Source organism: Ipomoea nil, unplaced genomic scaffold (genome assembly GCF_001879475.1).
Source record: "Ipomoea nil cultivar Tokyo-kokei standard unplaced genomic scaffold, Asagao_1.1 scaffold1562, whole genome shotgun sequence".
Lineage (NCBI taxonomy): Eukaryota > Viridiplantae > Streptophyta > Magnoliopsida > Solanales > Convolvulaceae > Ipomoea > Ipomoea nil.
In genome coordinates, this window is record NW_017617990.1 from 1232442 (window position 1) to 1248960 (window position 16519).

A 16519-nucleotide genomic window follows, 5' to 3' on the forward strand; every position below is an offset into this window, starting at 1 on the left:
CATTTATCAGCTTGTCAAAAAGCTAATTTTACCAAACACTTTCAATCATAACAGCTAGCTTAACAGCTCTTCAATTTTCAGCTCCGAGCTTATAGCTTTTCAGCTTTCAGCTCCTTTTCAGCTATCAGCTCCTAGCTTATAGCTTTTCAGCTAGGTTTGCCAAACAGAGCCTTAAAGACTCTCTAAAAATTTGAATTATGAATTTATTAAAATTCCAAATAAAATCACATCAATTATTAAAAAAAAAAAAGAAAAAGAAAAAGAAGAAGCCCAAATAAAAAAAGGGGAAAATGGCACTTTTTCCCCCTAAGTTATATATTTATAGCACTTTTTCCCCCTCAATTATTTATGTAAGCACATTAGTCCCCTCAATTATTTTAAAAGTGGTGATTTTTCCCCCTAATATATTAAATTGACATTTCTACCCTTAAAGTAAACATTTTATTTATTTTACTTCTCCAACAAATTATTGTGTATATGTAGCGATTATCACGGTTCGGTTCGAACTGAACCAGACACTATAGCAATCGAATTAAAAGTTTTCGGTTATAATTCAGATCTAGAACTCAATATTTAGATTTCAATTTATTAAATTTAAGAATAAAAAAAACTGGATCATGAACCGTGAACCGACGGTTCCGGATCCGGTTCGCGATTTTGAACCGTCTTTATTTTAAAATAGTCTAAATTCAACAATAAATGTATTTTATTATTTCAATTCGGAACATGAACCAACCATTCCAGTTCGCGATTTTAATAAACTTTAAATATCACATTTTGATTATAAATTGTAATTGGAATATTTTGGTTTTGTGCTATAGTATCTGTTTGGTTTGAACCAAATGATAGTAATAATTTGTTGGAGAAGAAAAATAAATGAAATATTTATTTTAAATATTTATTTTAAGGGTAAATATGTCCATTTAACATTTCAGGGGAAAAAAAGCCACTTAAATAATTCAGGGAAAAAAAATGCTATAAGTATATAACTCAGGGGGAAAAAGTGCCATTTTCCCTAGTAAACCCTTCCTACTTCTGAATTAACAAAAGCTCAGCTCCGGCGAATACAGAACCAGAAAACATGGTTGTTCTAAGATCGTTCTTCAGGCGATCCCTTCACCCATCTCTCTCCTCTTCTACTCTCCGGTGGAACCGCTCGCATCAGGCCTCTTATTCTTTCCAATATCATCGCTCTCTGAGGGCTCAATCTGCCTCTCCGGACCCGGACCCGGATTCGAACCCGAGACCCATCCCCTCACCCTCCGCCCCGTGCCTGCTACTGCTCGGAGACAAGAAAGTTCGTTGCTTTTACAGATCCAATAGCAACCCAGAACTCAACAATAACCCAATTTGTTTGGGTTCCTCCCATGGCGGTTTATCTTTGGCAAACCCTCAAGCGTTGATGAAGAATTTTGGCGGAGGGCTTCTCCCGTTTCGCAATCGCAATCTAGGTAACCAGCGACATAAAAGCAGCCTAGTAGGAGCCTCAAAGACTGCTTCTGCAACAACTTATCCTAAACCCTTCTGTGAATGGCTAGCTGGAATTATCGATGGCGATGGAAGTCTTCAAGTTAACAACCAAGAACATACTTCTCTTGAAATTACTATTGGACTTGAAGACATAGCACTACTAAGATATGTCCAACATATGCTTGGTGGAAGTATTAAAATGAGGTCAGGTGCTAAATCTTATCGTTATCGACTGCGTGATCAGCTTAGTATGATTAAGCTCATGAATTGTATTAATGGCCACATTAGGCATTCGCCAAGGTTAATTCAACTGCATCGTGTCTGTCAAGTACACCATATTCCAGTACTTCTACCTGTTACACTGGATTCCAAATCGAACTGGTTTGCAGGATTCTTTGATGCTAATGGTGCCATTGGTATGGCTATGAAGCATCAAATACCTCAACTAAGTATTCGAGTAACTAGTAAACATCTGCAAGATGTGGAGTCTTATAAGGTTGTATTTGGTGGAAATGTCTACTTTGATAGTGGTCGAAATGGTTACTACGAATGGTCTGTACAGAGTCCAAAAGATGTTGCCACGATTGTGGGTTACTTTAGATCAACTACTTGGAGAAGTAGGAAATCGAAGCGGTTTTTCCTTGTTGATGAATATTACATGCTTTATGATCTCAAAGCATTTGAGCCTTCCAGTATGAACCATAAAGCGTGGCTAGCTTTCCTAGACAAATGGAATAACTTGGGGGTGTAGAAGTAGTCCACCTTTCTTCTATTCAACCATTTATATGTACTTAACTTTGTTCTAGAACCATTACTTTGACACTGGATATATAGGGTTATTGGAAGGGTTAAGGATGGTGATTGGTATACACCTATGTATTTGGGGATTTGCATTTTTCATATACTAGTGTGCTTTTGGACTTGGTGGCATGTTGAGTGCAGAGGTTGTGATTGATATTGGTGACGGTGTAGTGTTTTAGGGTTTAAATAAATGGGATTATTTTGTCAACCGAGAAGTTTAGTGGGGGTGTTGAGGACTAATTCTGTGTATTTTAATGAGGCTCTTTCATGGATAGATGCAAGGATGGTTCTTGGAGCATATGCAGGACACCTTAAATATTTCAGGTAAACTGTTATTATCACATTATCCCCTAAATGTAATATATTCTGTGAAAGATCATAGCTGACCTACTGTTTTATATAAATGAGTGAGAATGAAAGACGGGAATTAAATGAGCTGTCCAAAGTTGGTCAGATTAAGGAATGATGCATAGATAAGAGGATTGGATGCCAAGGGATTCATAAATAACCCTTTTCTAAAGTGGCTGAAACAAGAAAGTTTTCATTGTATTAGCAGGACTTATATCCACTGCACAGGAAAGTTAATCAGAAATAGAGTTTGGATTTTTATTGCATCTTAAATTTTATTATTCATAAATGTAATAAAGATTGATTGTGCCTCCTAATTTTACTGTTTCATGGATTGATTCATCAAGCCTGAGCTTTTGTTTCTCTATATATTTTGAATTGAACTAATGTCCTATGATGTTCCATTCACAGCCTGTGGTACTGTTCTGTCCTTGTTTATGGAGTGATTTTATAAGTTTTATTATTTGTCATGATATTCCATCAAAAGCTTCATTTTTTGGTGAGTTCTATTGTTCTAATAACACTTGGATCTAAACTGGCATATATAAATTCCTTATGTTTCAACTACATCTTGGACCCCTCTATATTTAGCCTAGGACACTTTTGATGCTTTGAAGCTTATTCCAATTCTGGAAACAAAAAATTGTGAGCCCAAAGATCTATCATATATATGGTACCTGTATTGATCTATAGTTACAACTAACTAGATGCTTATGATGATTGATATTTGAAGAATATTGACTAATTTTCTCTAGCTTTACAGACTATGTACAAGATTTGCCAATTGCCAATGCGGTGGAATGAATTTTGGCCCCTCATTTATGAAATGCATGTTAGAGTTCAGAGCTGTGGCCCCACAACAGTGGCAGCAGATTAGATGCTGTGGATTGTATTTATACATGTGTTTTTGCTGTGCTGAAACAGAGCATTTGCAAGTATGATCTACTGTTTATAAAAATAATGGGCAGAAGGAACGGAAGAAGCAGTGAAGAGAGAAAATGAGCAGCGAAGCTCAGCATGTTGTAGTGATCCCGGCGCCAGTACAAGGCCACATCAACCCGATGCTTCAGTTCTCCAAACGTTTGGCATCTAAGGGCGTGAGAGTCACCATACTGGCACCAGCTTACCTTACCACTTCCTTGCAGACTAAGCACGGTGATTTAATTCAAACTGAGTGCATTTCTGAGGATGATAAGCCACCCCATGGGATTGACGAACTCCTGGAATGGTTTGAAACCATAGTTTCCCGGAGTTTCAGGAATCTCATTGACAAAATGGAGGGCTCTGGTTGCCCACTGAAGGTTGTTGTGTACGATTCTGTCTTGCCATGGGCACAAGACTTGGCTCAAAACCATGGCCTTAGAGGCGCTGCATTTTTCACTCAATCTTGTGCTGTCTGTGGAATATACTACCTTATGTACGGTGGAAAGCTGAAAGTTTCTACAACCGAGAATTCCTCCGTTTCATTGCCATCAATAATGCCGGTGATGGGACTACAGGACTTGCCTTCTTTTTTCATAGATACTCAGTCCTATCCATCACTTTCCAAAATTGTCATCAACCAGAGTATGAATTTTCAGAAAGCTGAGTGGCTGCTCTTCAACAGCTTTGATAATTTGGAAAAGGAGGTAATTTTCATAACTACTCCCTCTGTCCTTCCCCATATGCCCCATTTTAGAGGTTTGGTGTAGTTACACTATTTACAATTTTATTTTTGTATTATTTAATTTAATATGAATAAAAATGATTTAAACATTTTGAAATATATTAACATTTCTATTAAACATAAAATGTGAAATTATAAGAAAATATTAAAAAACAAATGAAAAGAAAAGAAAAGTTAGTTTTGCCATTGAAATGGACAACATAAGGTGTACTATTTCAAATAAGTGGCCAAGAACCCCAAATAATTTAGTCACATTAAATTTGAACCTTTAAATAAGAGATTGTAGGGTCAACCACATTCTATTCAATGTAAAAAGACCACAAGGTTACAAGTTCAACTCCTAGCGGGAACGGCCTATTGGCCTTCTTGGTTTGAGTCGGTAACGTAGGCTGGTTACATCTTTTGGGTCCTTTGCCGGCTAGGGTCACAAGGCGGGGTTTCCTATTGCACACCCTCGGGTAGTGGCTGTGGCCTGCGGGTTTCCCTTGTCACCCAAAAATACTTGGATTTAAAAACAAATGTACCAAATGCAAATGGTACCAAGAGATGATTAATGTGTGGTGGGAAGTGTTTGTAGGTGGTGGAATGGATATCTCATGAAGGTGCAATAAAGACAATAGGGCCAACTATCCCATCTATGTACTTGGACAAAGGATTGAAGGATGACAAAGACTACGGAATGAGTTTATTCAAGCCAAATAGTGAAGCTTGCATCAAGTGGCTCGACTCCAGGGAAACTGGCTCGGTTGTTTATGTTTCATTTGGGAGCTTAGCCAGTCTTGGAGAGAAGCAGATGGAGGAACTAGCGTGGGGGTTGATGAGGAGCAACTGCTACTTCTTGTGGGTTGTGAGAACCTCGGAAGACAGCAAGGTACCAAAGGATTTTAAGTCCAAGGCATCGGAGAAAGGTCTAATCGTAAACTGGAGTCCACAACTGGATGTCTTGGCTCATCCCGCTACTGGCTGTTTCATGACTCATTGCGGATGGAATTCGACACTGGAAGCATTGAGCTTGGGAGTGCCGATGGTGGGGATGCCACAATGGTCGGACCAACCCACCAACGCAAAGTATATAATGGATGTTTGGGAAACAGGAGTTCGAGTTAAAGCTGGTGGAGATGGAATTGTTACAAGAGAAGAAATAGAGGGGTGTATAAGAGAAGTCATGTTTGGAGAGAGAGGAAACATCCTTAAAAACAATGCTTTAAAATGGAGAAAATTGGCTAAGGAGGCAGTTGATGAAGGAGGTACCACTGACAAAAACATTGATGAATTCATCTCCCAACTTCAAATAAAATTGCTATAAATCTTAGCATTCAACTTATTAATTATGAGTGTAATAATATATTGCTTTTGGACTTTTTTTTTTCGGAAAACTATTGCTTTTGGTCTTTATGTAGGTGTTCACTGTTATCTTATAACCATTCATAATGTTAGAACTTAATTATGAGCATTGTGATAATGGTAAATGTAGAATTTCTTAAAGAGCGCCTGGTAGCTAGAAAAATTTGAATTTTTTTGATAATTTAAATGGTTATAAATTATATATATATATATATATATATATATATATATATATATATATATATATATATATATATATATTAAAAACTTCGGTTAACCGATACTTTCGAATCGAATTAACCGTTAATCGAAATTTTAAAATTCCTTTACTCATTAACCGAATTAAAAAAGTTTGGTTAAAAAATGATTAACCGAACTTTATCAATTCGGTCGGTTGACCGAAATTTGTCCACCCCTAACGGGAAATATATTCTCCACCCTCGCCCGTTGCCATCCTTGTAATGATTAACTATTGAGAGAAATTATTTTCGACCCCTCATCCCTCATCGAGTCATCGTACATATATGATACAGTGCTAACTTGTAATTAAGCATTATCTATTGTACGTGCATAAATGGTGGGCAGAGGTACTGAGGTAGCTAGTGGTGGAAGAAGCAATAATGCAAAGAAAGAGATCAGAGAAAATGGGGAGTGAAAGACACGGGGCCAGATTTTGAACTGTGCAAGTTGTGCAACAACACATGATTTTAAATTTTAGAGGGTCTAATATTGAATTTTTACCCAACTAGTTAAGATATTAAAATAAAATAAAATTGTAATTAATCTTAAAAGACTCCAAGGAAAAATGATAGAAATGTGTTTCTGTGATGTTTCATCTTGGAGGAAGTTGAAGGTTTGAACCTTGTCTACTCTAACTTTGCGCACATTTTTCATTTTTTTATTCTTTCGCATTTTTTTTTATTCTTTGCGTACTGATGGATATATTACGACAGGAGCAAACCGACCCGGGGAGGTGGAGCAAGATTCGAGGTCCCTGAGGTTGAGCCCCGTGTTCGGCGCAAGGCCTCGGTCGGGGTAGGTGCCAACCCTAATGAGGTCGGCCATAAACGGGCTCCACCCGAAATAAGGTCGACCAGGGAGCCATTCAAACGAGAGACCCGGGGCTCGTGCCCCGAGCGCGGTCAACACGCAGATCCAACCACCCCCCAGTTTGGGTGGCGGTTAGGGGTGTGGTTTGTATAAAAACTCCCCACTTTGTCTTATTAAGACATGTTCACTATTTTACACCTAATATTGTCCTAATCAAGCTTTGTAATAGCTTATTAGCAATATTTAATACAATATACGGTTCCCGCGACCTTGCAACAACATCGTTCTATCCTTTCATTATTTACGTTCTTAATAGGGTTTAGTGATTCGGGTTCACCCCGGGTAATTAAATCCATCACGTACAATATTATTATTATTAAAAGACTCCACAGAGAAATGTGTTTTATCTTGGAGGAGGTTGAAGGTTTGAACCTTGTCTACTCCAACTTTGCGCACATCTTTCATTTTTTTTAATCCTTTTGCCTTTTTTTTTTCTTTTTTTTTTTATATATATTCTTTGTGTACATCATTATTTTTTTTATTATTGTTATAATTATAAATTATTACATAATATGTCTTTTGTCTTTTTCTTTGCGCACAGAAATATTTTATTATTATTGTTAGAAAAATTACGGTATTAGTTTTAAAGATTGCGCTTTTGGTAGGGCCTCATTTATTTACAAAAATGGGGCCACAAAAATCTAAAACCGGCCCTTAAAAACACAGCATGTTATAGTAATCCCTATACCAGTACAGGGCCACAAAAATCTAAAACCCGCCCTTAAAAACACAGCATGTTATAGTAATCCCTATACCAGTACAGGGCCACAAAAATCTAAAACCCGCCCTTAAAAACACAGCATGTTATAGTAATCCCTATACCAGTACAGGGCCACATCAACACCATGCTTCAATTCTCCGATTATTATGCTATGGAACTGTGTCCACCTTACAAGGTGGACAAGGTTCTATGTTCATAATTACTGCACTCTATATTCATAATTTTTGAACTTCATATTTACAATTATTAAACTTTATATTCACAATTACAGAACTCTATAATTATAATTTTTAAACTTCATATTTACAATTATTGAACTCTATGTTCATAATTATAAAACTCTATATTCACAATTATAACAGTTTTGGAACTGTGTTCACCTTGTATGGCAAAATTTGCCTCAATTCACCAAACGTACGTTTGGCTTCAAAGGGTGTAAGGCTCATCACCATATTGGCGCCACCTTACCTTACATCTTCCTTGAACTTGCACACTAACTCTTTATTCACAATGTTACAAACGCGTTGTTGACTTAATTAAATTAGTGAAACAATTGAATGGAAATAGTGGAGAGAAAGCAGAGTTTCTTCACCGTAAAGCAGCAGAGATTCTTCACCGTTCTTTTAACATTATATTAAATACTCGGATCGGTATATTTTATGATGAACCTTATTAGCTTCAAATTAGTTAATAATAATGTATCCCTGTCCCTGTGGTGTCAAATGTCTTATTATTCTTTACGTAGTACTACTACTACTTGCACTTGGAATCCATGCGTTACAGAGTGACATCGATTGCTTGAAATCGGTTAAAGAATCGTTGGAAGATCCTCTGGGTTACCTTCATAGCTGGAACTTTAACAACAACACTGAAGGATTTATCTGCAGGTTCAATGGAGTTGATTGCTGGCATCCCGATGAGAACAAAGTGCTAAATATCCGACTCTCTAACATGGGACTTGGAGGGCTTTTCCCTCTAGGTATTCAAACATGTTTAAGCTTAACAGGTTTAGATCTTTCAAGAAACCGGCTAAAAGGAACCATACCTTGGAATATAACAAAGATGGTGGGGTGGATTACAACGCTGGACTTATCGTCTAACCAGTTCTCGGGTGAGATTCCTGTTGGTTTGGCAAACTGCACATACTTAAATGTGGTGAAGTTAGACAACAATAAGCTAACAGGCCAAATTCCACCTCAATTTGGTTTGTTGACACGCATTAAGGATTTCAGTGTTGCCAACAACAGATTGATAGGACCAGTCCCACATTTTGGAAACTATTCCATTCCTGCAGAAAATGTTGCTTATAATGAAGGACTTTGCGGAGCTCCATTGCCGGATTGCCCACTACATGTACATGCCAAGAAAGATCATTTGTTCCTCACTGGATTTGTCACAGGTTGGGCCATCTTTGTGTTGCTCACTTTATTTATTTACGTCTTTGGAATTCCCTATGCAGCAGCAGCAGCTGCTATAGGAAAGAAGAATGTAAGTATATGTCCTGAGCAATTAGAGGATATTGGGAACCAAGCCATGGTAAGAATTTGTTAGTAGTCTAGTCAAGGCCGGGAAACCAAAACTTGTATCTGGCCGGTTTACAACTACATGCCCAATGGCACCCTACATGGTCCTCTCATGGCTTCATTACACTTGTGGCTTAAATGTGGTGCATAATGGCCTCTCCTCAAAATGCATATTGTTGGATCATAATTTCGAGCCAAGAATATCGAAATTCTGGGAAGCAACGATCACAAATCCCAACGACACCGCTTCTACATGGAATCATCCTGTTGAATATGGAGACAATTTCAGCTTTTTTACTGCTTTGGAATTGTGCTTCTTCAGCTCATTACCAGAAAGGAAGCCTATGAATTGAGCTGCTCTACAGATATCATTTTTTGTAGCTACACAACTAATCCACTCCAGATAGATGAAGTGATCACACAGAGGATTTGATGATACCATCTCACAATTTCGCCAAATTCATGCCTAATCAAAGCCCAACAATGCTTCAAGTCTATAAATCACTCTCATCCATTTCAATGGATTATTGCACTTAAGATTGTGTTAGAATTGAGTTACATAACTCTAAATATAGTTTCTTTTGTTTGTTGTGCTTGGCTATAATTTTTTTCTTTTTTATAACCCGGCTTCACCGGGAGTAAATCTACCTAATTTAGCTAGAGACTCAATACTAAACTGCATTACACTTTTACAAACAAGTCAGTTAAAAACAATTAAGTACGTCTCATATGAAGTTTTTTATCTACTAAATCAAATGGGTGTTTAGAGTATAAATTAAGTAAGTTTGTCAAGGTCATACTTCCGTGGTACGTAATTTCTTTGTTGTGCTTGACTTGCAGATAGAGTCTCCAAGGATGTTGTTAAGAAAGAATGGTGACATAAATGAAAGATAAAGATAGGCTAGACTCACACTCTGTTGTGTCTTTTATAAAAAGTTTCATTCTATCTCACGTTTTTTTTTAATAATTGATGTGATTTTATTTGGAATTTAATAAATTCATAATTAATGATAGTTTTGTTGGAACATGGTCCATCATAAATTGGATATAAATGAAATGGAAGTCCAAATACAAAGAAATACTGACAAAGGTCACCCAGGTAAATGGGTTGAGAGTATTGACTAAAGACCACCCAGGGAGTCTATAGTTCTCAGGGGTGTGCAAGCTTCGGATAATTTTCGGTTAACTGACCGAACCGACAAAGTTCGGTTAACCGTTTTCGAATCGAACTTTTTCGGTTCGGTTAATGGTTAAAGGAATTTTAAAACTTCGGTTAACGGTTAATTCGGTTCGAAATGTTGGTTAATCGAAGTTTTTAATATATATATAAATAATAATATAAATATAAATACTAATTTGAAGTTATGGATGTTTGGAGTTTATAATTAATTTTTTTGTATATTTTGTTATGAATTTATTATGATATGTATTTTATTTTAATTGGATTTATTATTTTAGATGTTATTTTTAGAATTTTAAATTTTAGCTTTAAAAAGTTTGGTTAATCGGTTAACCGACCGATTAACCGAAAAAAATTTCGGTTTGGTGAATTCGGTAGAGCAAACTTCGGTTCGGTTAACGGTTAAAGAAAAAAAAAACTTCGGTTAATTCGGTTCGGTTAACCGATTGAACACCCCTAGTTCTCAGATCATGTCTGGGTGAGAGGCAAGGTCACCCATGTACGACTCTTGATCCACTCTCCACTATCTTTCACATGTCCCACGTCCACGCACCATGTCATGCCGCATCACACCACACATGCCGCACCACTCCAACCAACTGAACTGGCCCTCCATACCGCACCGCACCGCACCACCTGCGAGCGGGAAAGGGGATGTGAGGCACGCGGCAGACGGCGGGATCAACACCTCGATCGGTGACCACGCCCAGCCGGTCGCCGGTGGCTGGCGGCACCCCCCGTTGCACCGCGGCATTGCGCCACCTCTAGAAACGGCGTGCGGGGGGTGGAGGGGGGGGGGGGGGGCAGCACCCCGACCGACGACCCCTCATGGTCAACCGCCGGTGACCGAAGGCACCCTCCTGCCAGGTCGACCCACCATTCCTTCCTTGACATGTTACCTCCTCTGACTTGTACGGCTAAACCAAGCCCAGTTAACCTAACTACGCAAATTATGCTGTGGACTCATGTCCACCATGCATTGTGAACACAAGTCCAAAACGTCATCGTTTTAAGGGAAAACGACGGCATTCCAATTTTTTTTAAAAAAAATTTGATTTTGTTTCGCCGTTAACGGCGTTATTCATTTGTTTGGTAGGCAAAGCTCTGTGTTCATAATTCCATAACTGTACAATCCCATAACTGTACATTCATAATTTCATAATTGTACAATCATAATTCTCTAACTGTAAATTCATAATGTTTGAACTGTATGTTCATAATGTTATAACTCTACATTCATAATCTTATATCTCTCTTTTCACAATTTGCAAATTACAGAGTTCCACATTCACAATGTCTGAATTGTATGTTCATAATGTTATAACTCTACATTCATAAACTTATAACTCTATATTCACAATTTGCAAATTCCAGAGTTCCACATTCATAATGTCTGAACTGTATGTTCATAATGTTATAACTCTACATTCATAACCGAGCTTTTTGCGAAGAAGAAATGGAAGCTTGATCGACAGGAAACCCGCGAAAATGGATGCTTAATCGTGACGAAAGTCGGTTATGAAATTTGAATAAATAAATAAAAAGATGATTGGTGGAAGATAACGGTGCCACTTACGGCACCGTTAATGCATTACATTGAAACGACGTCGTTTCAATCTGTGTCTACAATGTATACTGGACACGGGTCCATAGCATATCGATTGACCTAACTGATCACCAATATCCCCAATCCCCATCAATTAACAATTTCAATAAATTCATAATTAATTGATGATTTATTTAATAAATTAATCAGTTAGTTTGATATGAATGTCATAAACTTACAAGTTACACTTCGATATATTGTGTGTTTTTTTTTCAAATAAAAATAGAATTCATTTATCAACTGAAATCAAGTCTCAAACTGTCAAGAATAATAGGAGGTTGAACAAGAAACAAATTATTATATTGAACAAACTATCCTAGTTAACTCTATATATTGTTCTAAAAAATGAAAAAGTGTCAAATGAGTTAATTATCAAAATGGTCCATTGACTATAGCGAAATTATCAATTTGATCTTTGACTATTTTTTTTACCAATTAAGTCCCTCAACTTTAAAAATCTTAACCAATTTGGTCCTCCGTTTGTTTTGCCGTTAGAAATACATTAACTTAGGACCAAATTGGTAATTTCGCTATAGTCAAGGGACCATTTCAGTAATTAACTTTAGGGGTGAGCAATTCGGCTCAGTTTTCTCGAATTGAACCGTACCGAACCGAACATAATATACCGAACAACCGAACGATAATGGATTTTTGTATACCGATAATCGAACCGAACTGAATTGTTCGGTAAACAACCGAACAGAACCGAATGCCGGCAGAGCATGTAGCAAAGGACTTGGATTTACTTCTTTATTATTAATATTATTATTATTATTATCAAACGGTAGTCGGTTTGGTTCGATTTTTTACCGAACAATTCGGTTCGGTTCAGTTCGAAAAAATCGAATCGAATTTCTCATCCCTAAAGTTAATTACTGAAATGGTTCCTTGACTATAGTAAAATTACCAATTTGGTCTCAAGTTAATAGATGTCTAACGGCAAAACAAACGGAGGACCAAATTAGTTAAGATTTGTAAAGTTGAGGGACTTAATTGGTCAAAAAAATTAATCAATAACCAAATTGATAATTTCGCTATAGTCAAGGAACCATTTTGATAATTAACTCATCAGTGTCAAATTATATTCTTAGTCTAACAAATAGTAACTACAATTAGGTCTCCTACTTAAAAACTTCAATGAAGTGTCCTAAACCCACAAAATAACGGAATTAGGTTATAAATATTACATAATCCCTCTCTCCCATTTTATCTCTCATACTTACTATTCATTACTCAAATCAAGTCTTTCTTCTTTGTTTATTTTCTTTTGTATTTTTTACTTATTTATAAATTTGATTTTTTGTGTTTAATAGTATATTTAGTGTAGTTTTTAAATATATAAATTTTGTATACTAATACTAAATTTAATATTATGAAAAATTAAATTAAAAATAACTTCAGTCACGCATCATTAACCGAATCAAGACACATAAAATGGAACGAGAAAAGTATTTAGTAAGTTACCGTGACGCTAACTAGACTAACACATGTCATTTTAATATTTATACACTACAAATATATGTCATCTTCTAATAATACATAAGACATACGCAACAGATAAATTGTAATTTACTTACACACTCATAACTCATTTCAAACTATATATATATATATATATACATATACATTATATAAATCTGAGATTACATGACCGACCAAATTAAACAATGCAAATCAAATGTAGCAAACAACTAACGTTAATTTGCTGTTGTGTGCACCACAAGTTAACGTTGTGTCATACTATACAAGTTCTGTTGTAAGACCACAGCCGAAGCATCCCAAAAACCTGGTTGGAACATATCCAGTTGAACGGAATTTTGCAGCAGACTCTTCTAGCTTCAGCATTTGTTCTCCTCTCTTCACTTCAACTTCTGCCCTCTTCTCTTCTGCTTCCCTGTGAACCTCTGCTGCTTTGTTCTTCATTTTTTCTCCATATTCAGCCTTCTTCTTCTCAAATGTCTCCTGCTTAATTAGTCAAACCAATCAATGGGTATTCTAAGACAGAATGAAATTGTCATATATATATATATATATATATATATATATATATATATATATATATATATATATATATATATATATATATATATATATTATAAACAATTTGTTTGGATGGAGTACTGTTAAGTCAAATGGTATAGGGGCCATTTGGTAAATGCTGTTAGATGATAGTTGTTAGTTGATTGGGTTAGTGGGTTTAACTAGTTGATAGCATTAGCTGATTGTAAAAAAGTGTTTGTCAAATTAGCTGTTAGTTGTTGGCTGATTACATACAAAATAATTTTTCTTAAAAACCATATCGAAAAAGCTACTTTGAGTAGCTTTTTGAATTTTAACATTTTGGAGCAATAAGTTGTTATAAAAATCTAATTAATTAAACACTCATATTAATTGTTTAATCAAGTCAAATAGCTTATAGTAGTCAAATAATTCAAAATTAGTTGTTACGCTAATTATTTTACCAAACACGACCATAACGTTAGTTGAGACAAGCAAAGTGTCTCAAACTTGCATGTTTTATTACCTCAATTTGCTTCAGTTGAGCCTCCACAGAAGCCTTCTTAGTGTTCTCCCATGCTGCAATAGCAGACAACTTTTTGTGTGCCCTGATATGATCATCATTGTTAAAGGTGAATATTCAGTATTATATATACACTTAATAAAATTTAAAATTCAACACCAAAACAAAGTGGAAAATTAAATTAAAATAAATTAAATAAAAGGGATGGGGAAGGGGAATCATACTTGTTATCAGCTTTAGCTTTCTCATTCTCTTCCCATGCTTTGATCAAAGCCAATCTCTTCTCTAACTCAAGCTGTGCCAAAGCAACATCTAACAAGTACAACAGGGGAACATCACTTTCAAACACAAAATTTTTAAGGTTTCAACCACCATCATATCAGTGTCTTTGTTTCAATATACAATCCAACCATATATATATATCTGATCTGTGTGTGTTATTTAATTTGTATCATGTAACTGTAATTCTCAAATTATCTAGTGCAACTAAATACACATGATGCCGCTGTTGATCGGCACCATATGTCCAAAATTCAAATATAAATATAATTAAATAGCAACTGAAATTTTTTAAAAAGGGCAAAAAATATATATTTTTTTTAAAAAAAGAAAAAAAAAAAGAGTTTATAAGAATCACCTCTGTCCTTGAGCCTCTCTGTACTTTTCAACACCCCATCATCTGAAGCCTCTGCAATCACCCAAGATTAATTATTATGCACAATCTAAAATGTCAACTTTTGTACAAATTAAGAAGAAAAAGTTCTTTTGTTTTTCTTTATTATTTACTTCAAATAAAAATAGACGACAGAGAGAAAAAGCTAAGAAGAAGGGAAGAGATATATATACTTTGTGCAGAAGTAGGGGTTCTGTGAGTCTCCTTATCATCTGAGCATAGAGCAAAGGCTACGGATTTTACCTTCACTTTCACTTTCTCATTCTCTTTCTCTTTCTGATCAATTAAAGCATTTTCTTCCCCCATGGCTGTAGAGTAGTATTATGGGTGTATGTATGTATGTATACAAGTTAAGATTTTTCCAAGAAATAATATTTTTGTGGAAGGGTTTGTTTTCCAGAAAGATTATAGTACAACTAACATAGTTTTATGTTCAAGAAAACTGAGGATTTCTAAGAGTGAAGGAAAGAGAGTTTATTTTTTTCTGGTTTTGGTTTAGGGTGGGAGTAGTAGGTAGAACTAACAAGAAATTGGAAGTTGGCAAATTAAAGTGAAGTGAGATCAGAGACGACAGGAATAGATCATCCTTTCAGATGTTGACATGCATTTGACAATAATGTTGTTTTATGAGTATATCTTTCTCCTAACTTTACCAGGTGGCAGTTAATAAGGGACGTTGTTATTTTGATTAGGAATCTTCTTCGGTGGTTGATCAAACACACACGTATCTTGCGCAGGTTGCGTTTTTAGTACCCGCATAACATTATGTGTTACATCCAACAGAAAGTGATGATTCAATTCTCCAGATTATTAATCAATTATATATATATATATATATATATATATATATATATATATATATATATATTGCAATGGATATATATAAAACTGCTTTTGAGTAGATTCACACCTGGCCTGTCTGTAAATTAAATCTGGGTTTAATTTTGTGTTTTGAGTTTCAATCATGGTGGCATGTTGGTTGATGATTTGGCTCTTGTCGGTCGCAACGTTACGTTAGATGATCAGAATTTATACGTCTTTCGTGGTTTGCGGTCTGAATTTCGTCCGCTTGTGGCGATCTTGGCTCGGGGTGCTCCGGTTTTGCTTACAGAAGTGGCGGATTTCTTGGTGTCAGAGGAATGGATATGTGCTGACGATGGTGTCGGCGGTATAGCGCCAGTTGCGATGGCCGCGGGTAGAGGCGGTGTGGCTGCTGGTCACAGTGGCCGTGGCGGCATGACGCAGCAGCAAGGCCGCGGCTCGGGCGGTCAAAGACGCGGCCGTGGTCGGGGTTGCGGTTCGAATTCGGGTCCGCGGTGCCAGGTTTGCAACAAGCTAGGTCACGGTGCTCTTTCGTGTTGGCACGTTTCATGACTCCCCCGGCTCCTCAGGCGAATGTGGCCGTCTCTAGTGATAATGGTGATTCCAGTGGTCCTCATGAGTGATTTTCTGACACTGGTGCTACGAACCATGCTACGCCTGATTCATCCTTGATGACTTCTGCGAAAAATTATGATGGCCGGAGACTCTGCGAGTCGGCAGTGGTACAAGTTTGC

The 16519-nt window shown here is 36.5% G+C and overlaps 3 protein-coding genes across 5 annotated transcripts; 2 read left to right on the forward strand and 1 right to left on the reverse strand.

Annotated features, from left to right (window-relative positions):
• The first annotated feature begins 1019 nt into the window (after window positions 1-1019).
• LOC109189767 (UDP-glycosyltransferase 74E2-like) lies at window positions 1020-5770 on the forward strand. Of its 3 annotated transcripts, none has more exons than XR_002055630.1 (3): window positions 1020-2226; window positions 2460-2595; window positions 3383-3618. XR_002055630.1 is itself a non-coding variant. In XM_019340386.1 (3 exons), exons 2-3 carry the CDS (start codon window positions 3618-3620, stop codon window positions 5589-5591), a joined length of 1359 nt encoding a protein of 452 aa, XP_019195931.1. In that variant the 5' UTR covers window positions 2447-2595; window positions 3383-3617; the 3' UTR covers window positions 5592-5770. The 3 variants fall into 3 exon arrangements, 1 of the variants encoding a protein (XP_019195931.1); XM_019340386.1 differs by lacking the exon at window positions 1020-2226 and adding an exon at window positions 4863-5770 and having other exon boundaries at window positions 2447-2595; window positions 3383-4247; XR_002055629.1 differs by lacking the exon at window positions 3383-3618 and adding an exon at window positions 2680-3032 and having other exon boundaries at window positions 1020-2595.
• A 2357-nt stretch (window positions 5771-8127) lies between these two features.
• Window positions 8128-9416, forward strand: LOC109189669 (probably inactive leucine-rich repeat receptor-like protein kinase At5g48380). Its single transcript, XM_019340282.1, has 2 exons — window positions 8128-8996; window positions 9306-9416. Exons 1-2 carry the CDS (start codon window positions 8157-8159, stop codon window positions 9414-9416), a joined length of 951 nt encoding a protein of 316 aa, XP_019195827.1. The 5' UTR covers window positions 8128-8156.
• A 3844-nt stretch (window positions 9417-13260) lies between these two features.
• Window positions 13261-15499, reverse strand: LOC109189768 (remorin-like). Its single transcript, XM_019340387.1, has 5 exons — window positions 15137-15499; window positions 14928-14978; window positions 14515-14602; window positions 14294-14375; window positions 13261-13731 (listed from the first exon to the last, which is right to left on the reverse strand). Exons 1-5 carry the CDS (start codon window positions 15267-15269, stop codon window positions 13510-13512), a joined length of 576 nt encoding a protein of 191 aa, XP_019195932.1. The 5' UTR covers window positions 15270-15499; the 3' UTR covers window positions 13261-13509.
• Between the last annotated feature and the right edge of the window lie 1020 nt (window positions 15500-16519).